At 32.0% G+C, this 19,864-nt stretch overlaps 1 protein-coding gene across 6 annotated transcripts in view; it reads left to right on the top strand.

The window, feature by feature from the left end:
- LOC143229630 (ras-related protein Rab-32B-like) overlaps window positions 1-19,864 on the top strand; it is a 38,923-nt gene that overhangs the window by 14,841 nt on the left and 4,218 nt on the right. For 2 of the 6 annotated variants that reach the window (XR_013015966.1, XR_013015967.1), the window contains exons 4-9: window positions 3,150-3,246; window positions 5,648-5,704; window positions 7,778-7,810; window positions 10,084-10,111; window positions 16,147-16,221; window positions 18,312-18,434. Coding sequence is in view for 4 of the 6 variants with exons in the window: in XM_076462220.1 (XP_076318335.1) it covers window positions 3,150-3,246; window positions 5,648-5,704; window positions 7,778-7,810; window positions 10,084-10,111; window positions 16,147-16,221; window positions 18,326-18,434 (399 nt within the window). In the remaining 2 variants the exon portion in view is untranslated. The remainder of the gene's footprint in view (window positions 1-3,149; window positions 3,247-5,647; window positions 5,705-7,777; window positions 7,811-10,083; window positions 10,112-16,146; window positions 16,222-18,311; window positions 18,435-19,864) is intronic. The other 4 variants (XM_076462220.1, XM_076462221.1, XM_076462222.1 and 1 more) reach the window with 2 other exon arrangements.

Raw genomic sequence — 19,864 nt, 5'->3', positions numbered from 1 at the left:
CCTCTCTCCTCCTCCTCCTATGAACTTCCATCTCTTCACCGATGTTTATCTTAGTGATTAGGCACATCTATGGATAACTCTATTGCTTCAGGGGTTTGGTATCTTATGGAACATACCTTTCTCATCACTCTTCTGGATTTCTTGGTCATCCATTGGGCTTGTTCCTATTTCCTACCTTGCTTTGGGGATCACTTGATTATGATCCACTCCAACAATTCTGTATTCATTTCCCATATCACTTGCAAGATGGGACATGCTCCAGTGACTTTCAGTTCTATTTGGGTTTGTGTACAGCCTACAATGTCCTAGGAGGTTTGAACTTGGCAGATTGAGTCTTGACCAGATTGGATTCTTCCCACATAGCAGTTACTCAATCCTCTGGAATTTAATTGGATTTGTTTCTAATTGTGCATGTCATTAGTTGGTATCTTTGCCATTCCTCTCAATACCAAACTCTCCCTCTTCTGGTCCCTGGTACCTCACTCAATGAATGCCCTCAGCCAGGACTGGTCTCATCTGTTTCTTTATAGGTACACTCCTCTGCATCTTGGTATTGATTCTTGACATGTGTTCTTTGGTCCTGTTGGTAGTATCTTTTTAGCCAGCTCAGTCTGAGTTTTCTCTTTGTCAGCAGTTGATATACAAGACACTTCTTTTGCTTTGATCTCATTCACTCTTGCCATAACTTCATGTCTCTCTTTAACTTGGGAGTATCTTCATGAGTGGGATTTGTATGTTCAAGTTTTTCTGATTATACAGCACTTCTGTTATCCTGTTGTTGCTGTGCTACTCTCTCCACCTATCAATGAATATGTTGCATTTTCATTATGGGTCCAGTTGGATGGTTATGTGGTAGTTGATCCTTCAACCACCTACTACCACAAAACCATCCAACTGTTGCCAACATTTTGGCTTACTTTACTTGGTTTCTAATCAAGAATTGTTAGACTATCAGGTGGCTATATCAAAAAACGTTCACCTCTTTCACAATGGTTATGACTTTTCCTCCCCTATTCTTTCCACTTTGTTGTGGTATTTTTTAATTAATTGTCTGGTTTCTTTGCCTGACTGGGACCTTCATGTGGTTCTGCATTCTGTTTCCCAGACTCTGTTTGAACCTTTAACCACATTCTTCTTATACTGTATTTCTCTGTCTTTGTTTTGCAGATTTGTTGTTCTATTTCCTAACTGTTTGTTTTTTATATGTCTTTAGCAATTCACAAGGAAGATTGTACCTTTCCTCCTATGTTTATTCTATCAGTCTTGACCCTTTATAATTGTACTGCCTGTGATTGCCTTTTTATGTACAGTTTAGACAGGTATTACTTGGAACACACATACTTCCTTTCTCTTCACTACCTGGGAGTTTCTTCTCCCTTATGATACTTCTTCCCTCCAGTCTACTTACTGTCTTGAATGAGTGCCTCATTTCTTTATCCATTTGTAGCATACTCCCATTCATTTCTGAGAATTCACCTGGTGGACAGTGTGTTTCACATGATATACTTCCCAAAACTCATGTCAACTCAAGGGTAGAAGAAAGTGTTAAACACATCTGCTCTGGTTCCTGATGTGTCCACTTTTAAAATGGGGTTTTCCATAACGTGTGTGTGTATAATTCATTGTCCATTCCAGCAAAGGAGAATGTGTACCCATTTCAATGCCATATTTTCAAATTGGATTTCATGATAACTCAATGAATTTTCTCCAGTCAAAGGTGTGTTGTGATTAAGTTGTATTGGGTCTAGGCATCTCACCAACATGAATCTCTCCCCTTCCTTCCCCTTTCATCAAGTGGAGCATGGGTGATCTTTATCACTACCAATTTTTAGCTATTGGGGTAATGAACATGGAGAGTTTCTCTCCAGTTGTGCAGTCCATTTGGAGAGAGTCTGAGTGGCCAGCACAATATGGTGAGAAGTAGAGCAGAGGTGTTCATGTCAATGTTGTGCAGGTCACCCCTTATTGTATGTGTAAGTTTCTAGGTAATTTGGCCAGACTGATGAGGCAAAGTGTTCTTGTATGGTGAGAATAGACTTAGTTCCTCTTCCTGTATGTAAGGTGAGTGTTGTGCAACAGAAGGTATACCAAACTGTAAGATCTAGTTATTTCCACAGTCACACTACTCATTGTGTCTAACTGACATTTGTACACAAATACTTGGCTTGTTATGTCTTTATCTATTCGTGCAACACATGAACCAATTTTGCCTTCATTTGATACTTTCATATTGATAAAAAAAAATACACCCTGCATCTTACATGAGATGGATACTGTCTCCCACAGATGTTACCCATCTATTAAGTCCCCCCTATAGAGTGTCACAATATAGGGTCATTTAAGTTTTTTACAATTACACCAACTCCCTCTACCCCATCAATCTGGGATTCTATCTACTATATGCAGAACAATAGCATTTTCCTTACCTCAAAATGTGTTCTTAATAGATGCATATCTCTCTACACTTTATCCTACCATTCTTTTCCACTAATGGTGCACATACACATTATTCTTGCCTCACCAAAGAATTAAGTTAATTGCATGTACAAGTGATTATGGGGATCTACTTTGGATGGAAGATATCTTGTCTTCATTTTCTTGGATGGTTAATGTTGCATGTTGATTACATCATGAACTAGCTCCATTTGTGTTATAATGTCTTAGGTGGGTGATAACTCAAGATAGTGGCATGCAAAGTCAAATGCACGAAGAATGACTACTGTGTGTGGAGAGGTAAGAACATGTCAGAAATACATGTTCAGGTAAGGAACGTATAAACCTAATTTATCATACAGATATGAAAACTTAAGCAGACCTTATTTATTATGCACAATGTATGAAAATTAGATAGATCTTTTGTATGTATTTACTATCCACATTGGGTGACAATCAAGAACATTTTTCACTAATGATCTACATTCTGTGAGGGTTAAGTAAGCCTAATATGTACTTACTATCCAGAGAATATGAATACATTTATGTTTATCTATATGTGAGACTTAAGTACTTCGTATATGATATGGTTAAGTGGAAAATAAAATGTTGCATTTGAATTTTACATAAATGACAAGTAAGCTCTACAATATTTTTTAGTATTTTATTCTGTCAGATTGTTTTATGCTGAAGATTTTTCTTTTATACATTTGTAGGAGTATTTTATCAGTATTATAAAATCACCATTGGTGTAGATTTTGCTTTGAAGTCCATATTTTGGAATCCCAAGATGCATGTAACATTACAGTTGTGGTAAGTTCTCAGTTGTACAATATATGCAAAATAAATTTAATGAAGTGCTTTTCTAAATACAAAAATCTATGTAAGAAGGATTTATATTAAATATTTTGTTGTCATTTTTGTGTTTAAGCTTAGCTGATAAGTACTGCATACTTATGCAGTTTCAATTCCTCGTATATTATGTCAACATTCAGTGGTATCAAATTGACATTATTTAAACCTGTTTTTCTTTCCTAAAGTGTGTAATGTTTTTGTGATCTTCTGATCAATATTTTGATTATAAAATAGATCATCTTTTAAAATTGTAATTTTTACAAGACTGTATTATAGAGTAACTGTTGTAATTGTAAACATACTGATTAATAAAATGCTCATTGTAGTCTTCTTGCCAGTTACTTAAAATTTAGATAACTTATTAAGAAATGTTAGCTGTTTAATATTGTACAATGGAATGTAAAATTTGAAGAACCTCATTCACCAGTAGCACATTTTTGTATCATCTCTTGTGACCATGCAAGCGAAAAAATAACTATTTCTCAAAATGGTTACCCGATTGGCCGTGTCACTTAAGTTTTTGAAATTATTGAAAGAAATAGTTACCATAATTGAGTGAGTTTTCCATACTTATTATATCTGGAAAAAATTTTGAACAAATGCTTCTTAGCTCTATTTAATATAAAAATAGATATGAATAGCTCAAGAAAAATAAATAAATTTAGTCACTTGAGCAGTTTTATTGTTTTCTTATAATAAAGCATCAAAAAAACTCAGATTAACCTTTAAAAATTTAAAACAATTTATTGTGAATTCTGCATGCTTAGAATATGTGCAATAGTTTATATTTGCTAAAAGAATGTAAAATGTTTTATGTGCACAAATTTTCTGTGTTTTGTGAAATCAATTCATTTTGTTAATAACAATTTGTGCTACTAATAATACAAGAACATTTCATCAAATTTTTATCACAATATCTTTAAACATTAGATACCATATACTAACACCTTTGACAGTGACTGCATGCTGCTTATGTTACTTCTTGCAGTAATTTTAAATATAAGTCAGGCATCAACTTATGTTTTGAGCTGTCAAGAATAATTGGTTTTGTTATCATGACTGTAAGTTTTTTATGTGTATGTGCCTCTAACTGATCAATCTACTTTCCTCTAAATATCTATACATTTATTCCACAGACAAATTTTTCCTTACCTTGCACCAAATTTAATTATTTTGGTCTTACTTTTGTTTCCTTTTTTCATCTTTATATATTGCATTAAGATAACTGTGTTATCCATAAAATTAATTAACATTTATATAAATGTGATGCATTGGTTAGAAGACACTACTATACGGGCACTCTTAAAAACTTTCTCTAAGAAACATTTTGCAATAAAAGTAGGTGTTATTTGGCTTACAGTCAGGTTTTTTTCTAGTGTCAGTTTAAGGCTGAATATTGGCTTTGTTCCCAGTGAAAAAAAAACAAACCTTCATTTTTCCAAATGTATAAGGAAACATTCTCAAGTGCACTGCCACTAAAATAAATATATTTAACTTTACTAAAGTCTTTATTTAACTATAAAAATATGTTTTACATTAAACATCTCTCATAGTATTTGATTTTGTTTTTGTGGCATTATACCATTTTACAGCATATGATAAAATGTCTCTAACAGCAACCATTAATTGAAGAAAATACTAAATAAAGATGAAGAAAAGCACTACACACCTTCTGATTGAGAAAATGAGTGAGGGTCAGCACTTGTAGCATTATTGTTGACAGTATTGGCATAATACTTTCATGCTTGCCTGCATCTTGGGCTCAATAGAACTACAATTTTCTTGACTTTTAAGCAATAAAGATTTAGTGACAGAAAGTATGAACTCTTCAAATAATCTAAACTTTCAGGTTGGAAGTCTGTCATAGTCAAAAAGAGATATTAATCAGTGTTGATGATGCAGTACAGTGTTTTATAAGGTTTAATTTTATTTCTGCCAGAGTTTACAACTACCAGCAAAATACCATAAAATTCACAATTCAGAAAGCTCCACACCTCATTTTAAAAGTGGCACAAATAGATCTCTGTAAACACACAAAATAATGATAGGTAATACTTGGGAACAAAAGTCAGTGTATTTTTTGTTTATTTAAGACACTCAGAAAAAAAATAAAAAATAAATAAAAGAAAACCAACAAAATGCAGATGACCTATTTTGACTTCTGGAAAGTAGATTTTATTTCTTTTGTAATGTTGAACCAAGATAAAGAGAAATTATTTTCTGAAAACTCTTGGGTTATTGGGTTTCTTGATCTATCTTTTGAAAATTTTCAGTACATAGGCTTTATAACTTCTTTACATTCCAATTTTTTTTTTTAAATTTAACTTAATAAACTATATCTTCTTCTGTGCTTCTTCAGGGATATTGCAGGCCATGAACGTTTTGGGTACATGACCCATGTGTATTATAAGTATGCGTAAGTAGAATGGTTCTTTTATAAATACTTATTAATTTTTAAGTTCTTTTTTACTTGTAAATATTACATTTTATATTTAAATTTTTTTAAATTCCTCAGCTAGCTTTGGTTTGGAAGAAAGACCACCATAAAAACAGATGTTGCTTCAATAGATTTTTTGACTGTTTGGTTACAGCAGTGGAGCATGCATATTATATTAATGGCTTATAGCCATTCTGTACTTGTGAAATTACAGTTGTTACTTCTGTTCGTTTAAACTAAAACCTTGTTTTGAAAGAAGCAACTAATTGTTGTATAATGTGTTTTACCTATTGTTTGATGCATTCACTTGAATAATATTAAACATTTTCTGGTTTTGTTATGTATAAATGTGGGTTTACTACTAGAAAAGTAAAGCAAAATATGCATACTTTATTATATACAGGAATAGGTAGTCATGTGTCATAAAATTATAATAATTGTTCATAAACTATAACATTATTAAAGGCCTGGCATGGCCAGGTGGTTACGGCACTCAACTCATAATCTAAGATTTCGGGTTCAAATTCCCATCTTGCCAAATGTGCTTGCCCTTTCAGCCATGGAGGTTGTTGGTAGAAGCATAGCCCAAGAGTTGGCAGTTAGCAATGATAACTAGCTGCTGTCCCTTTAGTCTTACACTACTAAATTAGGGATGACTATCTCAAATAGCCCTTGTGTAGCTTTGTGCGAAATTCAAAAAACAAACAAACATTATTAAAACTAAATTAAATAACAATGTGATTAAGGTTTTACAAATATTATCTTGATAAATAAAAATAAAATTTTGTAAAAATAAGCTTCTTTAGGATATTGGCAGCTTTATACGAAACCAACATAAAAGTGATATATAAAGCTTTTAGGTGAATTTAAAATAATTTTTGTTCAGTTTCATATGATAGTTAATGTCTGGGTTATGTGGATTGTGAATTTTTATAGTGTAAATTCACAGATATTCTTAAGTTATTATGAAAATATATATTATTTTGAATAGTTGTGGATTGTAGGTTAAGTTTTTAATGAGAGTGGAGCAAGGAGTAAAAAAATTAAAAGTAGATTAAAAGTTAAAGAGCCTAATGAAACTGGAACAACCCATGAACAAGTGGGAATTCCTCTACAAAATACCATATTTTTGTAGAAATGCACATGTTGGAGAAACAAGATAAATCATTAAACAAAGACTAAAAATACGAAAAGACTAACTAACTCATTGGAAAGATTCACCATTGGCAGAAAATAATTACAAAATAGATCATATCACAGACAAAGTATAACATCAAAATCTATACATACTTCACTATTCACCATCAGCACTTCAGGACAATGGAGAAATCCCTTTAACTGAAATTGCAGCATTCTGCACTTTGTTGAGACCATGGCTACTTCAGCAACCTCTGAACAACAGTTTTCTTACTAATTAAACTATATATATTGAATAATGACATCAATTATAACACTTCCTGATATACACAATCACATAGAAAAACATACACACTGAAAGGAGCTCTGTCACAGTGCTGTGCTAACCAATAGAAATACATAATTAACAACTTTGGCATTCAACCTGAACAAGGTTTAAGTACAGAAGCCAAAATACTCTACTTATCTGGGAACAGGCAGTAAAAAACAAAATAAAGTTAAAACTATTTGACCAGTTACGAATGATACATTAGTATGTATGCTTTAAAATAAATATCACAGTAATACCTTGTTTAAGTGGCTTAAAATAGTTACTGGCACATTATAATATCAACAAAAATTACAAGTTTTTTGTAGCATTGGATGTAGTTCGACTTTTATCTTTATATGATTTTATTTTGAAATCAATTATATTTCTATTTCTGTATGTAATTTTTTTCAGATCAGTAATTCTAACAAGTATCTAAATAATCCTTTTGTTTCTTAGCATTTTTTTTTTGCTATGAAATTTAATTAACTGTAAAATAAATGCCAGAAAAATATTTTACAGGGCTTTTTTCCTTTTACCAAAATTAAAACATTTGTTTCTTTTATCATAGTTTTGTTCAATTTAATACCATGTTTCTGTTTTTTCAGAACTGCTGCTATTATTGTTTATGACTTGTCAAGGTAAGATTAAGAATTTTAGTTAATATATTATTTGAAGCTTTGAATTTGTTGAAAACCAACATTAAATGTTATTTTAATGTAGATACTTCATCTACATGGAAATACCTGGTCTTAGCATTAACTTAGTAATATGATTAGAAAACATCTAATTATTTGCTATTGCCCCAATAGTCACTTGTTAGTTCTAATTAGTTTTCTTGTAACATAAAATACTTAAGAAAACTGCATTAGTAAGTGTTTTATTTGTTTTGTAATTTTGAAAAGTTGTTAAATAATTATTCTATTATTCCTAGAGGCCAAAGATTTATATTTCACTTTTCACTTAAAATGCTAAAATGGGTATTTCTATTTAGATTAAGACCCCCAGTCACAAAAAAACTGACGTCTCTTGGCATTGTGCCAAATTTTATCCCAGAAGGCAATGATTGGTAGAAATAAACTACTTGATTCTAGTATTCAGTATCTCTTTTTCGATTTAAAATTCATGAAGTATTAAAAAAGATACTGCTATACGTATTAGTAATGGTTTTAGAGGCTTCATAGTTTCCATCTTCTCCAGAATCAGTATCAACATCATGCTATCTTGTAATTCAGTTTTAACCTCTCAAATCACTTGCCCTTCTAATTAATATTCTTTCTCCACATTTGGCATTGTTTAATCACTTCCAGTTAATATGATTTCCTTTATTCAAGCATAAATCTGTAAGCAAGCAGCATCTACAAATTCCACAAATAAAGCAGTCTCCTCTCTTTGTGTATTTATATTCTTCACAAGGCATTTTACAGATTTCACTTATGATTATATATATATTTTTTGAATCAGAAGAAAAACATTTTTTTATATTATGTTATTGGATTATGGTTATATAGTCTGGTACCCCCATTCCATTTTCAACTCTGATAGGTTGTTTTTTTTTTGCCATAAGTATCAGTCATCTTTTTGCAACCAGATTTCTTAAATAATGTAATGTTAATTTATGCTTAATTAGACCATTATGCTGTCTTATGGATGACCGGCAGTAATTTTATAGATTTACAACTCCAAAATTTGGATTTTGATTCTTCACAGTAAATAATATGCAAATAATTAATTCTGTAGTTTTGCTTTATAAGATGCACATACATTAAACTGTTTTATATATACTTGAGATGAGAATAGTCTAATGGCTAATATTCCATGCTGTGGATCAAAAGGGTGGGGCTCAAAATGTGATGCCACTGAACACATTTCAGGTTTAGATGTGGGAGCATTATAAAAGTGACAATCAGTTCCTTTACTTATTTGAAATATATGAGCCACATCTGGTGCTGAGTGAGGGGAATTGAACCCTGATTTTCTTATAGTAAAGCTACATCTAGAGGACTCAAAGATATGAATATAGCTCTTTTTCGTTTTGCTTCGCTTTCATCTTGTCATTAAACAGAATTTAATAATATAATTTTAATAGTTTTCTTTCTTTTTTTGCTTCACTTTCATCTTGTTATTAAACAGCATTCATTTTATACTGTTAAGATGTATTTTGAGAACATTCTCATGAACATAAAATTCATTGCTTAATCTTAGGTTGATGTTTTTAAATACAAGATATTTAGCTGAATCTGAGCCAAAATCTAGGAGGTACAAAATATTGATCATGGATATGATGCCTGCAGTGATATAATGTATAAGATGACCTATTTATAAGGTTAGACATAAAATATGAAGTGTACTGGTTACTGATATTTTTACTTTTATCATGACATTTGTATTGAGAATAGCTTTAAGCATAGATTTTGTTCTATTTTGAAGTTATACTGTTTTTTACAACCAAGTACAAATGAAAACTATCTCATGTTTGTAAATTCCATAAAAATGCAAGTTGAATAATGCTTTCTATAAAAAGTAATTGTAATTGTTATTATTAGTTTCATCATCTTTGTAGTTAAGGTTTTTTCTTTTCTAATGACAAGTAACTTAATTATATGAGTGGTGAATTCATAGCATTTAACTAAGGAAATACAAAAATTGTATCAAACAATTTTTAAGAATTTAAATACTTTTTTTGTTTATCTTTATGTTAGGAAAAGTGAAGCTCAGATAGTTAATTTTGTAGTTTTTCAGATGTACATAACACCCTGTACCAGAAATTAAATTTGAAATGTTTGAAATGAAGAAGGTAATTGAAGAACTGTTTGTGAACTCCCACATCAGATGATTGTTTTACCTTTTAACCATCATCATTGTTGTAAATGCCACCAGACTGTATGAACATTTATAATTTTATTCTTTACAGGCCAACAACTCTTGAATCAGTTGTAAAGGTAAGTAGTTCTACTTTAACTATTTTAAGATAAGTATATAAAATAAAACATGTTTATTAAAATAGAAGCAGGTTTGTGCATAGATAATGCATAAACACAAAAACTCTTATACTGATGTAAAAAACTATAGAATATCAATGTCCACAAGACATTGAAAACAAAAATTTTATTAGCTCATATGCATTGAAAACATCCAAGTCGAGGAGGATTGGCTGTTGAGTATAAGCACTGTTTCTTTCAGGACCATTTCTGTGAGACCTACAGGGCTGGACAAAATAAATGAAATGCCTGTTTCTGTTTTGTATTTGTTGAATATAAATGTTTCTTTCAGGATCAATTTGTGAGACCTACAAGGCTAGACAAAATAAATGAAACAACTGTTTCTACTTTGTATTTATTAATATGGAATTGGTTCTTCATGTGCAGACAATACAGACTTGTATCAATAACAGCTGGTAATATTTGAAGTGGTGTTCCTGGTGGTAATCTCTTTGGTAAATTGGTTTCAATAACTGACCTTACATGCCTTTGATGGTTTTAAATCTTATTACTCATGTACTCATATTTTTGAACCAGTTCTTCATTATTTTAGCAGTGTTAATTGGACATTGACTTAGTGAAACAGACCATCTTCATTTGGGAATACATTGTTCATCCCTGAGTGAAGTTGGTCTGTAATGAGATTTAAGAAATCCTTTCAGTAAGGTCATAACCTCTGGTCTATGCCAATGAAAATCTACTCTTATCATTACAGAACATCCACCATACGTAATTGATGGCATAAGATGACCATGATTGTAAGTTTCTTTTGGTTGTTTCCTCACTTAAATTTGTCCATTGTGTAGAAGATGATTCATCTGATTAAACCACATCATTTCATTGATCTTCAGTCCAACTTTTGTTTTATCATATTACTGAGGCTTTAAAGTTTTGGTATTATCAGAAGTTTCTTATTGGCAGGCCTGCCATAATAAACTGTCTTATGCAGTTTCCATTAAGGTTTTTAACTGAGATTGTTTATTATTGGCTAATTTTAAGTTTTTTACCCACTTTTGATACTGTAGTCTTTTGTTTTCATTTTGCAACTAGTGTTAATACTTCTGTCACAATCTTTCTTGATCACTGTTCTGTTTCTCTGACATGATTTTATTGTATGATACTCATGCTAACATTACTGTTGCCACTGTTCCTTAGAGTATAGTTTTTTGATGTTCCTGTCATTGAGGATCCAGCTATACCTATACTTACAATTGTGCCTCTTTCAAACCTGACATAAATACTTCTAACGTATCATTTTTAGAATCTTTCTTTATTTAAAAAAAAACTACAATATACTGCATATATAGAGACAGGTTAAGTAGAGCAGAATAATTTATTACACAGTTAGATTACTTCATGGCTAAGTTTTCTTCTCCTGGACAATGACAATGAATAATATTTTAATGTTAACATTAAAATAGGTGATCTGTTTCCATTTTTCCATGCAACCCCTGTACTTTTTAAAAACTTAGTTTTGGTGGGTTTATATCATTACATTTATCCTTTCTTCATTTAGCAGCTCCAAAATCCTGTATCGATACTGCAGTTATTTAATGTAATTAGAATAGTAAGTCAAAGTAAGCCTTGGCTCACAAACATGTAATACATGTATTAGCATAATGACTAGGACTAGTGCAAACTGTAATGCTTTTAAAGGAATTATAGTTGTGAGTGTTTGATAATATTTTGAAGATAAGGCAAAGGAGTAGAAGAAAAAGGTTAATATAACATAAGTATAAACAGAAAATGATTTTAACAGATTTTTTTAATAATTGTTAATATCTGCAGTAAAGCTGATGTAATAAATACAACAAGCTATAGTACCAAAAAATCTTCTGGTGCTGTAAAACTTGTGGGTGTAAGATATGCATAATGTTTGAATGGTGAAAGAAAGAGTGAGGTTTTTAGGAATTCTGAAGAAAAATATAAACTGGTCTGTCACTTGAATTTCTCTTTATAAATCTTGAAACATGCATAAATCTGTTATGAGTTCATGATATACAGGTAGTTTATGGAAAAACACTATATTTATGTGACTTTTCAAGAAAAATGCTTAAAGCTTGCACTTATGTAACATTTCCTGTTTGTATTAATCCTTAGGATCTTACAAAATCAAAAACTTGCATAAGGTATAAAAGGATAGAACTTGTTGACCTAATTACAGGTATTGCTCTAGACTATCAAGTTTTATGTAGTTATTTATTTTCATACATATGTAAAACAAAAACATCAAAAGTCTGTATCGTGTTAGGTGGATTTCGGTATGCTCAGCTAATTATCAAAGTATATATACTGGTGACATAATGTTTGAAACATCAGTGTCACAGTTTAAGATTGCTTGTTTTGGCATTTTATGGTGCAAAGCAACTAGGCTGTTTGCACCAATCAACCAGTAAAAAATTAAAAATATAGTATAATTGTTAAAGTTTGTAAAAATAAATCATATTAAAACAAAGTTCAATTTTTGATTTAAAAACTTAAATAACATTAAAAAGGCTAATGGCCCTCAAAAAATTAAAAACATTTCTAAGGTGGATGGTGTTCCCATCTCCAGTGACACTGTCCATTGTTAGAAGTAAACCTGTGGGTAAAACTTATCTAAAATATTACTGTCATTCAGAGTTCTAATGAAGGCAAGACAGTAAAATGTTGCTTATTGTGATCTGAGTGTTACACAGACAACATGTTGGTGCATCAGTCCCAGATGAAATAAAATGATGATTTACAAAACTGTGACTAGTGCATAGTATAGTTAGAATAACTTCCTTCTTTTGATCCTCATTGAAACAAAATAGCCAAAGAACAATAGAGTTTTATCTGGAAAGTCTTGTTAACACTTTGCTCACTCCATGTCAACTACCATCTGGTACAGAACCAAGCCTTGAATACAGGATCATAATCAATGTATGGAACAGACACAGCAGTAATAGCACCAGAGCACACTGATTTAGCTACAGTGTTAGAGAGCTCGCTCCTGCAAATATAAAAGTGGCCTGGTATCCAGAAGAACTGTATAAAAGTATATGTTAAAGATAAATGGGTCAGTCGGTTTTAAATATCGGTGAAAACATGGTGAGAACTAACGTGAAGGTATTCCAGGGCCAGTAAAGAGCTAAGCAAGTTGGTATAAATAGTGCAATTCAAGTACTGCTTAGCTTCTATATAATCCAGGGAAGAGAAATAGCATACAATCTGGCATTGAACACAGAAACTGCAGAGAGGATTCTGTGTGCAGCCATCAAATTACAATAAATCATGGTAGAGCCCACAGAGCCATCTGATTTCGAACCATCCACATAAATGGGAATGGAAGGATGGTTCGAAAGATGTTTGGTAAATAGAAGACAGTACATCCAACTGGGATTATCTGCCCTTCTCAAATGACTCAAAGAAAGGTCACACTTGGAGATGGTAATAATCCATGGTGAGATGCTGTAGTAAGGATTGAAACTTTGAAGCACAAGATAAAGACAGTTGCAAATGGCAGAGGTTCATATGACTCTGTGTATGAACTCTAAACTGGGGAAGTGCAGAAAACGCTCTGTGCAGAGCCAAAGCCACTGATGATGAATGGACTCCAGCATCTTTAAGGCTGAAGTTGCAAATAATCTTTAACATAGAACATCAATCCACTCCCCAAGAGGTGGAAGAGAGGACACTGAGGATGTTCTGTGCCCTTGTACACTTGACTCATAGCTGTTTGATGTGTGGTATAAAGTTCAGTTTGTGGTGAAAAAAAAGCCCCAAGAACTTTGCCTTAGGAACCACAGAAAGCACAACTTCAACAACACAGAGCTTAGGATCACACTAAATACCCCATTACAGGCAAAAGTGCATGCAAATAGTTTTGAAGAGAGAAAAGTTAAAACTGTTTGTTATGGTCCACTTCAGTAAATGTTTGAGGCCAGTCTGAACATCATGTTAAATTACTATGAAAAGTGGAAGTTGCTGACTTAAAGTCTGTTTGCAACAGTAGAAGGGAGTTGTCCAGTGAAGGCATTAATCTTTATGCTGAAAAGTGTGGCACTCAAGACTGAGGGACTCCAAGTTCCTGTAAGAAAGAAAGGGAAAGTGTCAAACCCACAAGAAATTGAAATTGCTTGCCCATTAAAAAGGTTTTAATGAAAATGGGCAAATTACCATGCAACACATATAAGTGGAACTCTCACAAAATGCCACACCTCCAAGTAGTATCTTAAGTCTTCTCAAGATCAAAAAATAGTGACACAAGATGTTGTTGTTTGAGAAAGGCTTCTCTGATTGATGTTTCAAGGTGAATCAGGTGGGTAACCAGAATGAAGCTTTTTAATTTACTTTAGGAGCTCTAGGAGAGCCAGCAAGTCACTCTTGTCCATTCTGATTAAAAAAAAAGAAAGACATTTGCCCTAAAGATTTGTCTGATAAAGAATGTAATATCAGAAAATGAGGTACAGGTGCTCAGGAAGTTAAAGATTACTGTTCAGAATCTACAAGTTGTTTTCCTTTATCTATGATCTGTTTTTTTATTATTTTTTTCAAATTTAATTAGGTGATCCATAATAAAGAAAGTGTGTTTCGGTGCCCACTGACTCAATCCTCTATGGAACCCTACAAGTGGATGCACCATAGTGCCAAACAAGAACACTGCAGTAATACCAGGGTTTTGTGAGCACTATACCCGAACACCAACATCAGACACACTGTCCACAACACCCGTTAAGAACATTCAACACTGGTACTTGGTTAATACTGGCCTACTTGAGAGGCTCAACCACCAGGATCCTCTTCTCCTCTTCACGTGTTGCCATGCACAGCAAAGATATGGGTGGATGTTTAGATCCAAGAGGAGGTAAACTGAAAGAACGGAAACTTCTCTGGGGGGCCCCCCTCACCACTTAAAGGAATCCACATGGAGGGGAGTGAGACAAATGTGTTTAGAACCTGTAAGAAAAGAAACCTTATTAAAATGTTGGTCTTTATTATTAAAGGTTAAATTTGTTTATATACAACAATAACAAAAATCTCAACTTTTAATAAATCTTTATGTAGAAAGTGTCAAAGGCTTTTGGTTAAGAAACTTTATTTGTTTCAATATTAAAATGCAGTCTGTAATGATGTAAAGAGAGTTTTCAATTTTTTTGTTTGTTTGTGTGTGTGTGGTGTGTATATTTTGTGTTTGTATAGTTTTGTATTTTTTTTAATTAAATGATTTGGTCTTTTTATGTTATTGCTTCATCTGTATGATCTGTTTGAGTGTGTACTTCATGCAACAAATTCCTTTGCTTGATTTCATAATACTCTAAAGTTGTCTGTGTTTTTATTGTTAAATCCAAAAACTCATAGCTGATAAGATAAAAAGCACCAAGTCTAATTCAGTTGATTTTAATGAGGCCAGAATCATATTTCTATTGGTATTACCTCATTTTGTTTCTATAAGTTTAAAATTTCTTCCACCCAGCAGCTCAGTGGTAAGTCTCAAGGCTTGTAATCCTAAAAACTGGGTTTTTACTCTTGTGGTAAGCACAATACAGATAGTTCACTGGGTGACTTTGTGCTTACAACTAAGAAACAAACAAATTCAACTTACTGGCCATGAACTTCTATTATTCTCTGTTTCAGGCATCCAAGTAAAATTGTTATAGAAAAAGATAAAGATATTTGAATACAACTTTCAAAACCATGTACTTGCAGCTGTTTGAGTTAGGAAACAGAAATCAATAGTTTTATTTTTCTTTTAAAATCTTTTTATTTTAGTTCTTTATTCTTATCATTCCGTAAAACTAAGTTACTAATTTTAAATAGGAAATTTGGTGGTTACTTTGACTTTTCTTGTTCCCAACTGAAATAGTTAAAGATGAACATCTGAGTAATAACTGTGAAGGTAATTAACTGTTTATGTAGAGTGTTTTTTAAAGAATTTCATAATGAGTGGCTCTTAATGTGCCATTTAATAGATCTTGTTTATGTAGATTGATTTTGCTGTTTGAGTACATTTAGAATGATTTTTTTTTTCTTAGTGGCAGAATGATGTTAAAAACAAGGTCACTCTACAGAATGGACAGCCAATTCCAATAATTTTGTTAGCAAACAAGGTAAGAAAGTAAGGCATGTTATAATGGGAAATTTTAGAATAAATTTAATGACAAAGTCCTTGTAATCTGACCATTACCTGCAACTTTAGCCAACAATAATGTACCATTTTGATTGACAGTTAGTAACATTTATAGTGTTAGTTACGACAGAAAGTATTTGTACCCCTGCGTTGTGAGTAGTTTTTTTCACTATAACTTAAAAAGTATCACAATAAGGATAATGAAAGTATAGTATATTATACATATTATACTAACACACATCTACATAAATTTTTATGTAAATTGAACAACAAATAAACTGTTTATAAGCAAATAACCAAACATAGGAGGGGCAGAAAGTGTTTGTGCATTTACTTTAATGGTCAGTTGTATAGCCTATCAGGTGAATTACTTGGCACAATCTCTCCTCATGGCCCTCCATGATTGTTTGATTATACTCGACTGGTATTTTCTTCCATTTTTATTTACAGGCCTCCAACTCTTTGCAGGCTGATGTACCCTGGTCTTTAACTCATGCCAAACATTTTCAATTGGGTTGAGATTGGGTGACAGCGATGGCCACTCCAGAAGGCTTATATGATTCCTCTGCAACCAGGATTGCACATATTTCGATGTGTGCTTAGGGTCATTGTCATACTGGAAGATTCAACGATGCCCAAGTCGCAAGTTCTGAGCATCATTCTTGAAATAAGTGCCTTATATGTCAACGTTCTCTTCTTTTTTCATGATTCCGTTGACGCGGTGAAGGCTGCATACACCAGAGGAGCTGAAGGAACCCTATAGCATGATCGAGCCACCTCCGTGTTTAATTGTGGGGACGGTGTTCTTTGGAAGATTTCGTTCCCCCTTACGGAAAATATAGCGAAATCATTGTGGCCGAAAAGCTCAATTTTAGTCTCGTCTGACCAAAGAATACTCTTCCAATAGGTAAAGGGTTTATCTCCATGCTTTCTTGCATACCTCAATCGTGCTTCTAAATGAACAGACTTTAAATATGGAGTTCTACGAGGACGGCATGCTCTGAACCCAGAAGAGCGTAACATGTTCGTAACTGTAAAGGTTCTTACTTCAACCCCAGTTTCCCTTACCAGTTTCTGTATGTCATTACATGTTAAACGAGGGTTCCTACTATCTTCTCTGAGAATCTTTCTCTTAGTACCTCTCTGGAATTTTGGTGGGGCGTCCAGAACAAGGGAAGTTAGCAGTTGATACTGTAAGCTTAAACTTGGCAATTATGCTTTGAACAGTAGATTTCTGCACATTAAGTTGTGTAGCAATACTGGAAAGAGACACACGAGACTTGTATTTTACAATAATTAGGTTTTTTAAATCACTGGACAGTTGTTTCATGTTCACCATGATGACCAAGCAGATAATGACAGAAACGGCACTAAATTGCCGGAAGTACATTTTTTGCTGGCTAAATTCCAACAATAATGAACCAAGTATCTAGTTCTGGAATGGTATATTGTAGTTTATTTGCCAAACTACACAAAACTTTTACAGGAATATCAGTTTTTCACACGTTCTGAACTGTACGAACACTTTCTGCTCCTCCTATTTTTGGTTATTTGTTTATAAACAGTTTATTTGTTGTTTAATTTACATAAAAATTTATGTGGATGTGTTTTAGTATAATATTTATAATATATTATAATTGTTAGCTTGCTTGTGATACATTTTAAGTTATGATCAAGAAACTACTCGAGATGCAGGGGTAGAAACACTTTCTGTCATAACTGTACTTGTCATAGGTTATGATAATGTTATTTGTAGAACTTTATCTTTGCCAGTAAGTTCCTTGTATTGTGAATGCCTTTTAAACCATTGACAACTATATGATGGATGTCAGTTCACTGTAATTAGTTTTATATGTTTTTAATTTTTTTGCAATTTTATAATACATTGTAAGTTGAAAATATGGTTAAGGTATAACATATGAAAATACTATGATGGTAACATTATTTTAACTGTTATGAAGTATTACGTTTATAAATTTATATATAACCACTTTCATGATCATTATCGTGTCCTGATAAGTGGAATGCTATTAATTCATTTAGAGTTGTATGTAATTGGCACTTGCTAAGTTTCTTTGCTTTAGTGTGATATTGAAGGTGTTTCAATCAATTCTGAAGTGCTGAAAACATTTTGTAAACAACACAACATTTTAGCCTGGTTTTTTACATCAGCCAAAGAAAATATTAATATTGGTAAGTGTTATTAAACTGAATGTGGTAACTATTTCTTGTTTAACTTAATTAATTCACAACTTATAATATTATTGTAATAGCTTTTTAGATATTCAGGTGTGCCATTATTATTGTTACATTTAACTTTCATGATATTCTTTTAATTTTTAAAACTTTTTTTTTTGCAGTACTGTAAGTTATTTCTAAGCTCTTTGCAAACTCATTGAGAACCTATGAATTGGTACATGAAACATATTTGTATTCAGAATACTGTGACCTGAACTCTCATATACTTGTCTGATGGCTTCATATTTTCTTAACACAAACTTATCACAAGATTTGAACTTCAACTGCTTTTCTTACAATAATATAATATTTCATAAGTAACTTTGGCAATTTGGATTTATTTGATAAAACTATATTTTCCTAACATGCTAACAGTGATTGAAAAAAAACTAAACTCTTATGTGATTTGACACACACTGACCGTAAATTTGATATAAATTAAAGAAAAAGTAAATTGGAATGATTCAAACCATAAGAATAAAAATCAATAAATTAGTGTTGTGATATAAAATGGCTTTATAATAGTTTTCAAATAGTCTGTGTTCAGTTGTAATAGTTTTCATTGCCATGAGTATATTTGAGTGAGTAATAATTCAAGTTGTAAGTAAGTCAACCATGTTAATATTTGGACTTTTCTCTTTAACATAATTTTAAATTTATATTTGGAAATATCTGTTAGAAAGAAGACAAACAGTACTGCCATAAAAGAATTGTTTATCTTTTAACAAAAAATGAATATGTTATCAGATGTGAGTCGCACAAAAACTATGTATGTTGATTGTGTTTTAAATTGTGTTCCAAATGACTCAGCTCTATGTCTGAAGGCTTAGAATTCTGAAAATAGGTTTGATACTTGCAACAGATACAACAAAGATAGCTAATTGTGTAGCTAGCTTTTTGTTTAATAAAAAAATGTAAAGTGTCAGTTACATAGGCACAAAATATAAAAATGTCTTTATTTTTTGACGAGAGAATATTTTTAAACAAAACACATTTTCATGGATTTTTAAGCTTTCACTTCCAAGATGATTCAATGCATTAACAGAAAAACGTTTGAAGTTTTGTATTCTAAACATAAAAATGATGTCACTGTCACTTTTTGTGCATGCTTACCTACATTATCAGCTGATTGCATTTCTCATTCATTTAATAACTTTTTTAGTATAACTGTTCAAGAAAGGAAAAATTAATAAACGTGTTTCAACCACACTGTTTATTGTATATTATATTTGCATATGTTGCCAACAGCATTCCAGTTTGATTAGTGATGTTTTATGTACTGTTCTTTACATAGTGCATTTCTCAATCCTCTCATTTGAGTTAGAGTTCTTATAGCACTGTAACTAATTTGTCTATAGGTTTATATCTTCCATTATTGCATGATT

This window comes from Tachypleus tridentatus, chromosome 10 (genome assembly GCF_004210375.1).
Source record: "Tachypleus tridentatus isolate NWPU-2018 chromosome 10, ASM421037v1, whole genome shotgun sequence".
NCBI lineage: Eukaryota > Metazoa > Arthropoda > Merostomata > Xiphosura > Limulidae > Tachypleus > Tachypleus tridentatus.
This window is presented reverse-complemented; position numbering and strand designations above follow the sequence as displayed.